The sequence below is a fragment of the Homarus americanus genome, unplaced genomic scaffold (assembly GCF_018991925.1).
Source record: "Homarus americanus isolate GMGI-L3 unplaced genomic scaffold, GMGI_Hamer_2.0 scaffold11150, whole genome shotgun sequence".
Lineage (NCBI taxonomy): Eukaryota > Metazoa > Arthropoda > Malacostraca > Decapoda > Nephropidae > Homarus > Homarus americanus.
In genome coordinates this window covers 643217-660885 of record NW_024720555.1, presented here as the reverse complement: position 1 = coordinate 660885, position 17669 = coordinate 643217, and the positions used below count along the sequence as shown (strand labels likewise).

Here is a 17669-nt window from a genome sequence, read left to right as displayed (position 1 = left end):
GTGTAGTAATTCCCTGTGTTATGAGGGGCATCACGTGGTGTAGTAATTCCCTCACAGGTGGTGTTATGAGGGACCTGACGTGGTGTAGTAATTCTCTCACAGATTGTGTTATGAGGGGCCTGATGTGGTGTAGTTATTCCCTCACAGATGGTGTTATGAGGGACATCACATGGTGTAGTAATTCCCTCACAGATGGTGTTATGAGGGGCCTGACAATTTGTAGTAATTCCCTCACAGATGGTGTTATGAGGGATCTGACGTGGTGTAGTAATTCTCACTCACAGGTGGTGTTATGAGGGGCATCACGTGGTGTAGTAATTCCCTGTGTTATGAGGGGCATCACGTGGTGTAGTAATTCCCTCACAGGTGGTGTTATGAGGGACCTGATGTGGTGTAGTTATTCCCTCACAGATGGTGTTATGAGGGACATCACATGGTGTAGTAATTCCCTCACAGATGGTGTTATGAGGGGCATCACGTGGTGTAGTAATTCCCTCACAGATGGTGTTATTAGGGGCTTGATGTGGTGTAGTTATTCCCTCACAGATGGCATTATGAGGGGCCTGATGTGGTGTAGTAAATCCCTCACAAATGGTGTTATGAGGGGCCTGATGTGGTGTAGTAATTCCCTCACAGATGGCATTATGAGGGGCCTGATGTGGTGTAGTAAATCCCTCACAAATGGTGTTATGAGAGACCTGATGTGGTGTAGTAAATCCCTCACAAATGGTGTTATGAGGAGCCTGATGTGGTGTAGCAATTCCCTCACAGATGGTGTTATGAGGAGGTCCCCAAGTTACGAGTGCCCGCTGATATGAACAGGGTTAATCTTGAAATTTACGGTACGTATTTTATTTACCTGATGACATATTTTTTACTTTCATTTCCTGTATTTTGTCACTCTATTTCATATGTCTTAAATTAAGTGATTTTAGATGTATACTGTATAAGGACTGAGACAATGATATAGTGGGCTTTTAAACATTGTTTTGTAAGTACAGTATGCATAAAGCATGTGTTCAGACTTACGAACATCCTCAGGAACGGAGCCCTTTCCTAACTCAGGGACCCCCTATAGAGTAAACTCTTCGTTAGCCGGAATCCCTGGTCCCCAGAATTCTCCAATAGCAGGAATGGAAATTGGGCTGTTAAAACTCTCTCCATTCCTTGTCTGTGTGCAAATTCCCGGGGATGAAAATTAGGGGCATCTTCCGAGAAAATTAATCCTGGGAACAAATTCTCTGGGAGTTGAGAGAGATTGCATCGTGCTCCAATACATCCCCACATGCCAGGCGAGTGGATGGTGACATGATTTTTATCACTATTGAATCTAGCGAAAGTCTCTACCAGTTCACTACACACACTTCTACCACACTTCTGTTGGGGGGGAATATAGCTGGTTTCAAGATAAAGCCCTTCATGATATCTCATTCAGAGAACCCAAGGGCCTTTAAACATGTCAGCAAGCACACACTGCCAGTGTTTTATCGCAGTATCAAGAAAGCATGGATGACCCGAGTACTGTTTGAGGATTGGTTCATGACTTGTTTCATTCCACGAGTCAAGGAGTATTGTCTGCAACAAAGGATTGCATTCAAGATTTTGTTAATTTTGGATAATGCTCCGGGACACCCACCAAACTTGGACGACCTGTACCCTGATGTTAAGGTAGTCTATATTCCACTTAACACTACCTCTATCATCCAACCCATGGATCAAGGTGCTATTACAGCTCTTAAAGCGAATTATTTACGTACGACCTTCGCTCAGGCTGTTGCTGCTACTGAAGGTGAGAAAACGCTCAGAGAGTTTTGGAAGGACTACAACATTTTGAAATGTATAAAGAACATAGCTGCAGCATGGGATGAGGTTACAGGTCAGTGCATGAATGGAATATGCTAGAAAGTCCTGAAAAGATATGTGAACAGTTTCAGAGGATTTAATGAAGATGAAGTAATTTCTGAGATTAGTAAAGATAGTGGAGTTGGGTAAACATCTGGAGTTAGAAATTGATAATGAAGATGTTGAGCAGTTGGTTGAAAGTGTAGCAGAAGAGCTAAGTAACGAGAATCTTATTGAACTGGAAGCACAGAAAATTGCAGAGGAAGAAGAGAGTCAAAATGTTGAAGAAGAACCTGCACCCCCCAAAAAATTTTCAGTGAAACAAATGGCAGAGGCATTTGCTACAATTAATAAGGGGATGCAAATGTTTGACGGAATGGATCAAAAGGTTGAGTGTTTTGCAAAAGTTGACAGAATGGTCCAAGATGCACTTGCTTGGTACAGGGAGAGTTATAATGAAGAGAAAAATCAAACTGTGTAGTCTAAATTGGACATATATTTTAAGAAGTCCTCCATTGCTGTCTCCTCACGCCCCACCGGTGCTGCCTTTTCACTCCCAAAAGATGATCCAATACCTTCAACAAGCAAGTTTCCCCTGTATATTAACCTGTCTGAAGAAAGCGACATTGATGACCCAATCAATCCTGTCTCCTCCTCTGCTTCATCCAGTTAATGTAGTCTCCATGTATAATTAGAAAATTATGGGGGCCCCATGTGCATTCAGCTGACTACATTAAAGGTAAGTGCACAGTAACACTGTATCCATTCTTCATTATTGATTACTTTAACTGTACAGTATAATCTGGGTTTACGCGGTCAATTAAACCCAGGTTCCCAGCCAAGGTCTGTAGAATCATAGAAATATAAATAAAGTCTATTAGTATAGACTTTTTATCTCTATGGTAGAATGGAAAGTAATCAAAATGTGCGCTTAAAAAGTGCATGCGAGTTAATGGACCAAACAGATCTAAGCTACATTTTAATATAAAATTGCATACATGTAAGCCTACAAGTAAAAAAACAAAATGTGTAGATCACCTCTGAAAAGTACATAATTACAATACAGTACCACTTGTTTTAGTGACTATGAATTGATATGATGTTGCATATATATTGCAATGTGTTGTTGTGTGTACTTGACGAGCCGAGAGTAAATTACTCTAGCGCGGGGCCCCCTTAGGAGCAGGGCCCAATTGGGAGCAATTGGTCCAATTGGCTTAAGGCCGGCCCTGCGCGTAAACCCAGACTATACTGTACTATATTTCAATTTAGATTTTCTATTTATTATTTTTTGCATTTTCGACTTACAGTCAGTTCTGCTATAACGCGATAGTTGTGTTCTTGTAAAACATCGTGTTATAGAAATTCGCGTAATAGAAATAACAGGGCTTATGGAGAAAATAGGGTTAGGTGCAGATTACTACTCGAAATCGAAAAAAAATTAGTACAGTAGTTAGCCTAACACAAAGGATAGCACAGTCTAAATAAATGTTACATTCATATCTAATAATTAAATCATACAGTAAATGTAACACTTTACCTTTAAAAAATATGAATATAACTTGATGGGGGAGAAGGGTGATTTTGAGGTAGATAACATAGAGCTTCTCTTCAAGGGTTATAGCCTTTCTTTTACGATCATCACTGGGAATGCGATCACCAGAACGCTTCTTAGAGATATTCTTCTTTACCATATTCACAGTTAATACCACAAAATTGGAGAAATAGTAAGCAAAAATCGCATTACAGCAAACAAGCGTTCGCGTTATACAAATATCGTTCCTCTATTCATAAATCGCATTAGAGCCAATTCGCGTTTTCAAAACACGCGTTATAGCAGAACTCACTATACGACCAATTCGACTTACGACCTGGATTTGGGTTCCTAACCCCGAGGTAAGTTTGGGAGCAGCTGTACTCTCATTCTCTTTTCTGGTTATATTTAAGGCTGTTTTAATTCAATAAATTGGAGAAATTCTTTAGAAAATCTATTGGAAGGTCATCTGGATATTACTCACACAAGCATCTAATACCTTCACTGACTTGAGAGCTTGACATCGTACAGTTTGCCAGGACACTAAAGGCATTGTCAATATCAGTATAGGCCATGAATATATCTTCTAATGCACTCTTCAGTTTGTCAATGATGGTTGGGAATGTATAAACTCTGAAGGCTTCTTTGTCGTTGAATGATTGAACGTGTGTAAAGTTGTCATCATGCCCTTTGTCTTTTCTGGGGTTGGCGGATTTGTACTCCTAGTTCAAAATCCAAAAAAATTAAACTGCTTCTATCTCCTGTGTCACCGTGTTACTCACTAAATATGCATGAAAAAGTAGAGCTTTAATAAACATAGCAAAAGTCATTTACTAATCCACCTTGTGAAGTTGTGACAAATATTTAAGTTTAAGAAACACAAATTAAGGCCAAAACTCTAGCGCTTAATTATCATGAGGGCCTAAGGCTACAAGCTTATGGTTAATCTTACCCTGGGGATATCACTGTACATTTCACCCACATTTGTTTGTTTCCACCTGGTGCAAATAAAACAAAAACAAAAAAAACTTATGGAGCGTATACAGTACTGTACATGTATTTGAACAACATTATCTTACGTGATTTGCTCCGTTTTCTACATATTGAAATATACCCCGTCACAGGCGGATAGCACACGTAACACGTAAATACAGCTCCTCCCTGACTTACGACCACGCGCACTTACGACCTGCCTCAGTCATACCAAAATTTTGTCAAATTACGTATTTTTGAGTCCCAACATCAGTACACAGAGAAAATTTTCGTTTGTAATTCACTTTAAAATGGCTGGCAACCTTAAAAGTGAGTTTTGTGGTGCTGATAAGAAAAAAGAGACACCCATTTTAGATTTTCTATGTAATATTTACTGGGTCAGCATTTTCGACTTACAACCTGGATTTGGGTCCCTAACCCCGTTGTAAGTCGGGGAGGAGCTGTACTGTATACAGTATAACCGTCCTTTAAGGGTTAATTTTGCAAGGGTAATTACTCACCATTTAATTTATTATGACACTTTCTGGTGTTTTTGTGTTATTCTGGAAGTACAGCACGAAAATAATTAAACACTTTAACTTCCAATTCTAAGAGAGAAAGTGTTTTTTGGTCAAAAGGTCACAAAAGGGAAAAGGCATACTATTTCAGTCATAATCAGATTCAGATTACTTTTGTGTTGATTTTCCACTTATAATTCACACTGATTTTTTTTGAGATAAGATGCCTGTGGAAGGATGCCCTTTAATTACCTGTAATATTTCCGTCATCAATAGGGCTATGGGGTGAAAATTTATGAAATTCCTGTAATGCTGCAACTTTTTTGTGGATACCTGTACAGTATTAGTAATTAGTCTTGTTAATTATGTTTGGACCATGTGAGAAAGAAGGAATAACTGAAAACAAAAATAGTTTTACAGAAATAAAAACATGTGTTTCTTTTGATCACTTTATTTTACATATAACACAAGCTATTCTGAAACTACAGTGCCTCTATAACCCTCTGTCACCAATATTAACATTTCCCCGTGACACCTCTTCCAGCCACAGCAGTTCTAATGACAACCCTCTTCAGCAATCTATGAGAAACTAGAAGCTTGTATCCCCATAGTATGAGCAAACTACAAGCTCATATCACAAAATAGGAGAAAACTAAAATCCATATCCACAAAATATGGGTGAAAAACGAATTTAATTAATATTTGATAATGAATTTACTTGGCCTAGATGTGCAGATGAAATAAGCACTACAGACATCTAGTGTGACGAGGCAAAATGGACCGATTGTATGGGAAATGACCCGTTAAACCTCCTTTTTTGTCACAAACCAAAACTGTGGGACATACACGCTGTCATCTCGCAACAACAGTTTTGGTATGTAATAAAGCAAAGGTTAACAAGTATTCCTTTATGAATAGTTACAAGATGAGAGACAGCTGAGGTGTTGGGCAGTGTGCAGCAGTAGTAGTAATAAAAGGTAAATGATCTTTGATCCTCATACTGTCATGGTGTCTCGGGGAATATAACTGCTAGAAAATAATTTTAACCATTCACTAAAATATACCAAAATATTGTGTGACCTTGCTATTCATATTCTGAGAATTAAATTAAGGAAAAAGGGTATAAAAATCATTGGAATGTTTCATATGGAGAAGCAAGAAGGAAGAAAATATATTGTCTAAAACCTCTCACCTCGACTGGACACTCAACCTCTAGCTGAACCACGTGAGCTAATTGTTAAAAATCCACTGGAAGGAAGTGAATTATGGTAATCTGGCCAATATATTCAACCTCATTCCTTCAATCACATGTTTAATAAATAATAAAATATTCACTACTTACAGTAAACTCTTCCTTGAGAACATCCTAGAGTGTGCGTGCCAGTGCAATTTACAATTACCATTAAAGCTGATTTGGGATTAAAAAATATATTTATATATATTAATATTAATATTTACCTTAACTGAAGTACTAATATTCACAGAGGTAATTTTGACATAGTAGTTGTACAATATCTATGAAAAACATATATTCAATCTTAATGCAAGCAATAACAATATTCACATGGGTAACTCTTACATGGTTGTTATGGTAATATTTATATAAAACATAAAACAATTTCTTAATTGGAAATACACTTCCTTATAATATGTAACCTGATGACAAAATAATTCATAAACAAAATTATGGCACATAACTCAGGCTAACGATGGCAGTACTGTACTTTTATTCAGTGTATGTGTGTGTGTGTGTCAATATAACCTCCCAATATTGCAGTGATACCTAAATGTTCCCCTTAATTAGCTACTAGTCTGTTAACCAATGTGAGAGAGGGGATACTTCTTAATAATTAATACAAGGTGGTCTGCTTATGAAGGGCAAAATTAAAAATTTAACCCTTGGGATAATGTGTTCAATCTCTCATGGCTGATAAATACTGAATAAATAACAATGACAGAAAGAATGAACAATAGGAAATGTGGGAGAGGTTGTGGTGCTCAATTCTGGCCACCCTGAGGCATACTGGGGAAGAGCTTCAAAAAGAAGAGAGTGTACAATACAAATAATGAGTATTTATAACCGTGTAACAAACTTCACAAGCTCTCACTTATAAAAACACACCAGGGACAAATCAAGCAACAAATTTCTAGGAACAAATGAGAGCTGTTTTGATTACTACTATAATATGCTGTTTTCTGAAAGGATGAATCTCAATTAACATACAACAAAATTAAGCCATTTATTGATGGCTTTATTAAGGTAACTCCCAATGACACACAGTGTGCAATCACAAGTAAGTCAGATCTAAAATATTGTTCATTTTTGTTCACTTTTAGTCAAGATTGGACTTTTGGTAAGGCTGTGAGCCAAGACATGCAGTTTATACACTGATCAAAAGGGACCCAAGCCAACCATTAGGATTGGAGCTGTCGTAATAGGCCCCAATACTATAGGTGTGGCAATGTTGAGGACTAACAGGAACTGGAGCCCATTTGACCTAAAAGAACCCTTAACTTTCTAAGCCATGATTAGTTTAAAACAATTTTACTTATTCCTTATGGTCAAATAATCGATTTCAACTGCTGCCTATAAATTACTTTGCACATAAAAATATACATCAGATCTTAAATAATATCAGTAGGGTAAAGAACATAAAACATTTATACAGTACATTCTTCTTCACACAGGCTACAATAATAAAAAAATAAAGTAACAATTCATTCACACAAATTCAAAGATGTTGGGATACAGTGACACACTATGGAATGTTTTTAAAAGTAAGGGTTAATGGCCTTTTGTAACAAGTGAGTATCTTTCACAGTACAAAGTTTAGGCCTGGAAATTCATGAAAAGGGCACAGTGACCAAAACAGAGCAGGCCCACAGCACAGTGGCCAGGAAAGTGGCATTTATTGTGAGGAGCATCACAGCCACTCAGAGGGTGATAGACAACCATGGTGACCAGGAAATTTTGTCTGAAACTACTATACAGATTACTCTATTTAGATGAAACCTTAAGGTGTAATGAAGACTGAAAAGGATATTGATCTTTTTGTGTACAATTCAACATTATAACATTTTAGTAATATGTCTACCCACTTAAGGTGAACTCTGTTGAAGATTTCTTCTGCAATTTGAGGACAGCCTCACAGCATGTGTGGCTCACGTACCTGTACTGTACTGTGAGGCAGACAGCTGTGTACTTCATGAAGTGTGTTCTCAAATACCATTATCCTTTTGAGTCTTCATTACTCCCTATGGTTTCATCTAAATGGAACAAACTGCATAATGTCAAACTGGTTTTCTCTTGACTAGAGATGGTTATATTACAGCACTTAATAAAAGAGCCATAGGCTCTGTAGTTCTCAGAGGTATCAAGGCAAATTTGCCAAAAATTCAAAAAATCCTTTGGAGTGACAATTACCAAATGCCTCACTCCTGATAATGTCAAATAATTCATTACAAGTTTTTACAGCATCCTTACTCTTCCCAACTCCTACGTCAACCAAAAGCAGCAACATACAGGGCCTTCTTTATCAAAATCAATTTAAACATGACAGTTCAAATAATGGTCAGTTCTCACAGTAGTCCTACCGGGACTAGGCACTAGGATTACTCCCCACTCCTAATGGAACTCAGCCATAAGGGATTAACATCTTAATGGCTGGATTAGGGTGAGGCCCATTAGAACTGGGGTCCAGTTGACCTGCAACAGCTACAACCCTTCATGGATAACCCTTGGATGAAAGTACTACTCAACAAGATCCACACAAGGATGGATGAGGTTCTATCACCTTTAGTTCTTTATAAACAAAACATCGCAGAAAATTTGACTGTGCATTCACGTTAATCTAAGAAAGTGTATAAAGATTCTTCTTGACATATCAGTATCAAATTTTAATTTGTTTTCAATAATGAATGAAGCAATCTTCCACAATCCATACCAGAGGCTCCAATGCAAGTGCCCGAATAATCAATAACCTTAAAAAAATAATAATGATAATATTAAAGAAAATCTCTCTTTTCTGGTGTTCCTATACAGAACACATACAAATCCTCCTCAGCTACCAAGAAAGGTATCAAACTTTCCTTCATAAATGTGATGCTAAAGAAAAATTAAAATGTCTCAATGAAAGTGACACAAGAATGTGTCATACAGTATTAGTGACAGATAAACTACAGAAACGTATCAGTGACAAACAAATTAAAAACATGTTCGGTGACGGACAAACTAAAATGTGTCGGTGATGAACCAAGTAAAATAGCACAGGCGAGACCAGCCAAAGGATCACAGGGAGACCTATCACATCTACACAGAATTCTAGGCACATGTTGGTGGGAGGCATCACATAACACTGAGATGGACAATACACACCATTGTTCTATCAGCAAAGTCACTAGTCAAATTGGGCCCTAGTTCTTTTAGGTCCCAATCTAACTCAACCATTCTTTTAGTCCCAATCTAACTCAACCATTCCAAACAGTTAGATTACATTGGAGTCTATTAGGACTGAGGCCCGCTTGACTTACAACCTTTTGTTAAAATCCATCGCTTGCATATTCCTTCCTCGTAGTGGCAAAGTGCACATTTGAAAAAAAAAAATTATTTAAAGCGAACAAGTGAGACACACACTTCATATCTTAACGTTCCAGAATAGATAGATAGTCCAAAATATAAAACAGAATTAATCTAAAGGTTAATTCATGAGAAAATAGTGAGAACATGACTATTAGAGAAGAATACCAGATATCCTCTCAATCTCTGGCACACACACACACAGTCCGGATGTTGACTAATTATTTGATCTCTCCATATATCACATTCCCTTTTGTTATACCTTTGTGTAGGGTGAGTCAAGGGGTGAAGAGAGTGGGAAGACAGAAGAGGAGTGATACTGTATAAGATAAGTGTAGAAAGTAACAGTGAAGGATTAGGATAACAGGAAAATATATCAATACACACCAACTCATATCCTCAACTTCCATTAGCAGGTTGTATTAATTAGTCTTCCATAACTGCTCTGTGTCTAAATTCAACAAATGAAAACTGTTTAAATCAATTTGATAATCGAACCAAATTGCATTTATATTTTGTAAGGGTAACACAGTAGTGAGTTTTACTAGTAAGCCTCAAACACTAGAAGGTGTTGTGATGGATGATAGCCAAAATGTCCGCCTGACAGTCTGCTTGTGTCACATCACTGTCAATGTGTATACAGTAGTCATTAACTGGATAAAAAATGATATGTCAAAGGTATATAACAAAAATTTCAACGGAACACAATGTACAAATTACCACTTGAAAATGAGGCTATGTAACTGTTAATAGACTTCAGAAGCTGTGTTGATGCACATTTTTACATTGGAGCTCTAGAATAATGCACTGGCACATACATATCACATGTCATTGTTCAGGATATCTGGTATTCTGCTTTGTGTCAATAAAGGTTAGATTGAAGATTTTAATAATGCTTACCTAAGCTTTCTGCAGTCACTTTTTATTAAAAGAGAAAAATATATGAAAACCCTGTGGCCTCCAACCACCAAATGGAAACCTAAATCTTTCAAAGACAACTGACATTCCCGACCTGTTGTATGAGAGACAGAGGCAATACGTCATGATGGGTGACACTATAAACAATGACTCTTCACTATGTACACAATACGTCAACTATATGCTTTCCTCTTCGAGACTAACACAAAGTGTGTGGCCAGTGAGCTTACTCACTCCTTAAAAATTATGTTGAGCCATCATAAATGGCAATATTGACTCAATACGGCCAAACATAATTCTCTGCACGTAAGCCCAGGAACTGCTGAACACATAAATGTGTGACTAATATTTCTTTAGAATATACAATATCACTATTTCTACAGTAATTGCTCTGTAACAGTAACTTTCACGCCTATGTCATGAGAGTCCGAGCATTCCTTTGTGTGACCCCAAATAACAACACATTTCTTTACTTTAACAATACTTAATCAACAACCATACATCTTGAAGCTGGACATTTCTGTCAACAAGAGAAGCAGATCTTGGACCAAAAAATGAGTCCTGTACAGTATAACTCAACAGTATCAGTCATACATAACCTTCCTTTAGCAACAGTAACGTACAAGAGACACGTGTACAGTAACTATTACCAGAGTACTGTAGTGATGAACAGAACAATGTCAGTAAAAAAAAAAAGGTTATAAAAGATCCACATAGAGGCGAGTCTTTCCCTTGTAGTTCAAATATACAATCTACTGTCAATACACAAATAAATTATACATCTTACTGTCAATTTGTGAATAAATAACACATTTGAGATTATCATTTCATTACTATCTAATGTGATATTGGGAAGGATAAAATCACTAAATATTACTAGAATTAAAATTATGAAAATAAATTGTTGAGTATTATCAAATAAAATAACTTTCAAATGAATCAGATTTACAACTAAAATTATTATATACTGTATCCAAGCTTACTCCATCAATATGAGATCTTTCTGATATAATGACATCAGCAAGTCTCTTATAATATGCAGTCACACACCATGCAAGAAGTTGTCATTTATGAAGATAGCATGAATAAGTTCATTGCTAGAATGCAACAAATATATGGAGCTGCCTCCCTCCACTGACACTTTGTGATGCTCTCCTGCCAGACATAACAACCCCAGACTTGTGTTCATATAGCAAGATGAAGCCCCTGAGTTATATAAATAATTTACGCTCACCTCGTCCACTTTCTCCCACTTTTGGAAAAAAATTGAACACATGACTGAAATGCAATGGTAAAGTTGACTTCTGCGGGCAGGCCATGACTGAACACAGTATACTGTACTTATACATTTGTGACTATCATATTCAACCATCAGTAATTAGAGGTTATGTTAACTGTTATTTACTAACCAAAGGTTAGTAAATTAACCTCTAACAACCAATAACTAAGTTGTTAAAGGAATATTGTGTGTCTTTCTGAATATGGCAGTTTCTATATTACCACAAAGAATACCTGTTAAAATTCATCAATAAAAATGCAAGTAGTTGCAAAAAAAGTCTCTGTTAAATTGCAAACATTGTATGTTAAATTGCAAACATTGTCTGACTTAAAATTACATTCACAAAATTATGAGTAGTTTCAGACTTATTTGTCATGTCTCAACGTGGTGTAGCACTTCTGGCAGACTCTCACTGGCTTCAGAATGCGAAGGCGGGAGATTTCTGACTCAAATCTACTGCATCTGAAAAATGTACCATATATTGATAAGAATTAAACCATAACCAATATGTATTAATGGTAAAAAAAAAAATAAATAAACAAACAATCAAAGATAAATTTAGTGAACAACATATAGGTTAAGAAATAAAAGATGTATAATCCCTATCTGCCTGAGGACAAATGCTTAAAACGAAACCTTTTCTTGAGTCTAAGAAAATGATGATTTATTTAACGATTTTACAACTTTCTTACTATGTGAGGGTTTATCAATGGTTCACAGAAATAGTAGATATATCAATGGTCCACTGTGATGGTAGGTTTATCAATGGTCCACTGTGATGGTAGGTTTATCAATGGTCCACTGTGATGGTAGGTTTATCAATGGTCCACTGTGATGGTAGGTTTATCAATGGTCCACTGGGATGGTAGGTTCATCAATGGTCCACTGGGATGGTAGGTTTATCAATGGTCCACTGTGATGGTAGGTTTATCAATGGTCCACTGTGATGGGAGGTTTATCAATGGTCCACTGGGATGGTAGGTTTATCAATGGTCCACAGAAATAGTAGGTTCATCAATGGTTCACAGTAATAGTAGATATATCAATGGTCCACTGTGATGGTAGGTTTATCAATGGTCCACTGTGATGGTAGGTTTATCAATGGTCCACTGTGATGGTAGGTTTATCAATGGTCCACTGTGATGGTAGGTTTATCAATGGTCCACTGTGATGGTAGGTTTATCAATGGTCCACTGTGATGGTAGGTTTATCAATGGTCCACTGTGATGGTAGGTTTATCAATGGTCCACTGTGATGGTAGGTTAAAGAAGAACAAAGACCACTTACCTCGAACAGAAGAGGTGACCACAGTTGCGACAGTGATGACGTCGTTCATAGATGCTGAATTTGACCTGACAATTGGCACAACCGTCACTTCCATCATCACGAACCCAGTGGTCGGCTACAGCTCGACCCGGCTGGTCAGGTACACTCCAAGAAAACACTCTACCTCTGGCATCTCCCACTAATACTGTTCGATGATCTCTATTGAATAAGAATTAGTATTAGTACAAGTGACTCTACTGTATAAATATCCCCCTAGCTTAATGAAAAATCTATACTACTTGTTATCCCAGTTTTAATTACTGTACTACAGGACTGATAATGTTTTAATCTAAGATGAGAAATACATTTTGCATTTACCATTACTTTAATTTAATTGGACAGATGGTACCTCCCTCTTGTGGTACATAAGAGACATGGTATAACTTAATGTTCCTTAATTATAGTAACCAGGGCTGTGGAGTCGGAGGAAATTTCGGCTTGTGGAGTCGGAGTCGGTAAAATTGTCCAGACTCCGACTCCGACTGAAGCTATTCTGTTCCTAAGAACAAATATATGAACTCAGGCATATTCATTGCAGTGATTCCACTGATCCCACTAATTTTCTTAAATTATTAAAAGAATTTATTTCCATTTTATAAGCATTATTATGAATTTATTGTAGCAGGCACAGTATAGCACTATAATTTTGGACGATAGTCTCTTCTTTACCATTTGAAATTTTGAATTATATCAAATTTTGTTTCGTTGAAAACTGCACAGAGGCTCTCAGCTACAAAACAATTAGCTACAACCTGTTTTTGGTGAGATTAAGGCAAATTTAATTTAATAACTTAATCATGTAAGGTTTATCCATTTTCCTTAATAAGGTATTCATTTCTTTAATGTACATAAATATATAACTTTACTTTAAAAGGAATTGTAGGATCATCATTTAGATCCACATCAGATTATGAGCTTAAACAAAATTCATATGCTGAGATCGAACTTTTAGATATACATGTAAATGGTGTTTTCTAGTTAATATCTTGAATTCTTAATAAATTTATTTTTCTTTTGATTGAAACTTTGAAAGTCAAGCCTATCATCTTTTTGTAGTTCTTAAATATCGTCCAGATCATTAATAAAGCTGTAGCAGTATAGCCACGGTGTTTTACTTTTTACCTATGCAGGTTACAACATACAAATTACAATTAGGATGGTAGAAATAGTTGTTACAAATAGGCCAAGGAGTCGGAGTCGGAAGCATAAAAATTTGAGGAGTCGGAGTCGAAGGTTTTGTCTTCGACTCCACAGCCCTGATAGTAACACGAGTGAGATATGTTCCATGGAGACACTCTGCACTGTTCGCTACTCACACACTAAACTAAAATTTGGTCACTATCAACTGTACTTTCTATTACAGATTCTCTCAGAAATATGGATAACCTTTTTTCTGGCACTAATAAAGCAGAATAGAACACAAAATATTAACCCCTACAGCCTGCTTGGTTGTAAATGTAAGTAATATAACAATTCTTTTTATAAAATGTTAAATAGGTACTCTGGTGACCTTATTTTAGCAGGTATGAAGAGAACCTTTAATTGAAAGTTGTTCGAGCTATTGATGAAATTTCCGGCGCCACATACCAGAGAATTAATATGAAGGTGCAACTTACTTGGAAACAGCTAGAGCGGTGACAGATGCAGGCTCTGTGTTGTCCCTCCGGTCATAAGCAGTGTGCATGGTCAGCTTACTGCGGAACACCAGCTGACAAGCCCACTTCATCCCTGTGATATAGATGAATGATTATATAAGGTGGGGAGGTTTGATTTTGGGTGAATGGAAATAAAATCATAAGATACAGAGGAAAATTTTTTTTTAAACTTTTTGCTTGGAAAAATTCCACATTTTCATTAAATACCATTAACAGTAAAGTACATTAATAAAACCAAGTTTTAATGCAGTTGTTAGGTGACAATATATGATTTGCACAGATTGAAAAAACAATATATGGTACAGCATCATGGCATTATAGGTATACTGTGCTAAAAAAATAACATCTTATTAAATACCTAAAACAACACAAAGTAATGAAACATAGTTTGTCGTCATACTGCCCTGACAAAAATCACTGATTCTTTTCTCATATTTCCCCCTCAACTTGGTTTTGTGAGTTGCAGTGTTTGGTATTAGTATACTGTACATCAACTCACTATAGCAGATATTTTAAACCTGTTAATTCCTGTCAATAATTTCTTTGGCAGAACTATAGCCATAAATAATATTTTCATTTATAATCTCATAATGACCTAACACTAGGTACATATGTTTCCTGTGATATAAACATCATGATGGTTTTACCTGAGTTAGCCAGCCAGACAAGTGTCTTGCCAATGACATTGTATTTTCACACACATGTCAAAGGTACCACCAAATTCCTGCACCTCAGTGGCATGGTGAGGGAAGGGCCAAGTGGGGAGGGGGTCCTTGGGTCACTGAGTGACAGTCAAGTCAACCTCTGGTGACTATCATGTCAGAAAGTGACTTGTGGGAACATTAAGAATCAAAACTTGATAAAAATGCTAATGATTATATATTAATTATGAGAAGAAATCCTCAATGGCAGAAAATTATTTTTATTCCAAACTCCTCAGTTGAGTTACAGACAAGTACTGGTACATTCATCACTACATAAGGTCCTTATATACAATGGACATGACGTCACCTCACATCACCCCTATCATGGCGGTCACATTAGCTGGAAGAGACCTGACCACTAAGGCTTTCATCACAGGAGCCAGCTTGAACGTGCTCTCACTAAACAAGTTAAAAATGCTATATTTTTTAATACAAACTAATTCTGCTATCCTAAGTTTCTTTAAATAATTGCATTTGTAAAACAACTGGCGGATCATCTGAAGAATCATCACCCTAGAGTGTGATGGGCTGACAATTCATCAGGTGGACACTCTGGGGGTGACGATTCTTCAGGTGAGATTAGGTTATGTTAGAGGCTATGGCCTCAAATTTGACTAAATAAGAGCATGCTGCCGTGCCCAAGAAGAGTGGTACTAACAATGTTATCACCAATGAGCAAACCATGACACCTTTCTCTACTCCTAGGACTCACTTTTACCCACCTATTATCCTTCCATTGAACCTTCTTCACCCCAGTCTTATATTTAAGTAAGTACAAATTTCAAGTCATAAGCTTCAGAACTCCATGGCATGCAATACCTTGCAGATTGTCATGCACTGCTGTGTGATGATTCATCAAAGTTTATTTATTGGCTTCAACAAGATATACATTCATAACATGATGTGAATTGTGAAAGTTGTGATAATTGAATGGAACAATCCAGAACGTGGGACGGTCTCGTGTGGAAATGCTAGAAAAAAGACAGCATGCAGTGTAAAGCCACAAGTCTATAAGAACAGGATCATTTTTGCCCTGTCCAATGTGTCATTTCAGAAAAAGGTTTATATTATGTACTGTACTGTATATCTGCAGTGAACATTGCAGCAGGTCATCAGGTAAACGTTTATGAGAAAACGATGATTGATTGCTACAGAGTTTTTAGGGAGGTCTGTGCTCACAGGAAATGGAGAGACAGACCTACGTATACACTCGAGTGTAGTTCGAGTTTTTAAGACCAAATTTTTAGGCAAAAAATTGGGGGTCGACCTCTACATGGGTAATGGTTTTCTTAGGTTGAATCCGTGCATGACGGGAAGGGCGAGGAGCAACTGTTAGCTTTAGACATGAAAAATATCTACCAGCTACTGCCAGTAAACAATGGAAACGTAAAACATGTACCAATCAGTAGTGAAAAGCTGTGTAGTGCCTTCAGCAGATGAAGCTCACCAACATCACCAATAGTTCAGCAAAACATAATCTAAATTCTTATTGCATTTTTTGCTAACTAAGAAAACATAAATCTCACCTGGCATGAGAGGATTCCTAGGCAGCTTCTTCTTGGTCTCAGTCACCACAGTTTGATGAGTCTGGGCCTCCCTCACCTCAGAGTCAGAAATCAAGACAAAAGCATCACTATCTGCCAGACTGGTCTCACTCTTGCTGGTCTGAAGCCTGTGGTCGTGACCCCTCTGGCCATCGTGTGAAGCTCCTCTCTCAATAGTGCTTATTGCTCTGGCAACACCTGAAATTATGAGACGTGATACTTGTGATAATACCTGAAATCTATGTTAGCCATTGTTTATAGTCTCCATCACACTCGTAACAAAACTAAGGTACATACTGATACAAAATTTAATTAATACTGAATTCCAGCTTGATTTGGAAAGGCTTTGTGAAGACTAAAGACAATTTATGAAATTGGCAAGTGTCTAAGGAACCAAAGTTTAGATGTAATGACAAAAATGTGTGCAGTCACCAACAATAAACAGGATGATGGTTTTACTCTTCATATTGATATGAAACATTTGAACACCTCAAAGGTAAGACCATCATGGGAAACAAATTAATTATTACCCTGAGGGAAGTTTGAACTCCTCCTGAGAATGATGTCATCATGTGCTTCAAGAGACTGTGAGTGAGAGGCCTCTATGCTGGGAGTGCTGGATGTGGAGATGGACACTGCTATCTGGCGGTGCAGAGGGCGCTTCTCCTTGCCACCCTTATCTGGGCTCAGATCCTGAACAAGCAGTAAGAAATTAATACGATACTATAGGAGTCACACTATTATAATACACTCTCATACGGGCAAGGTTGGGCGTTTCATTCATGAATTAGGGAGTCCCGG

General features: G+C 37.2%; 1 protein-coding gene across 2 annotated transcripts in view; it reads right to left on the bottom strand.

Annotated features, from left to right (window-relative positions):
• Positions 1 to 5301: 5301 nt before the first annotated feature.
• Positions 5302 to 17669, bottom strand: part of LOC121860573 (WD repeat and FYVE domain-containing protein 3-like) — a 67671-nt gene continuing 55303 nt past the window's right edge. For both annotated transcript variants that reach the window (XM_042357742.1, XM_042357743.1), the window contains 5 exons: positions 17399 to 17561; positions 16851 to 17066; positions 14582 to 14693; positions 12927 to 13124; positions 5302 to 12101 (listed from right to left, as the gene is read on the bottom strand). In XM_042357742.1, the coding sequence (XP_042213676.1) occupies positions 12005 to 12101; positions 12927 to 13124; positions 14582 to 14693; positions 16851 to 17066; positions 17399 to 17561 (786 nt within the window). In that variant the 3' untranslated portion in view covers positions 5302 to 12004. The remainder of the gene's footprint in view (positions 12102 to 12926; positions 13125 to 14581; positions 14694 to 16850; positions 17067 to 17398; positions 17562 to 17669) is intronic.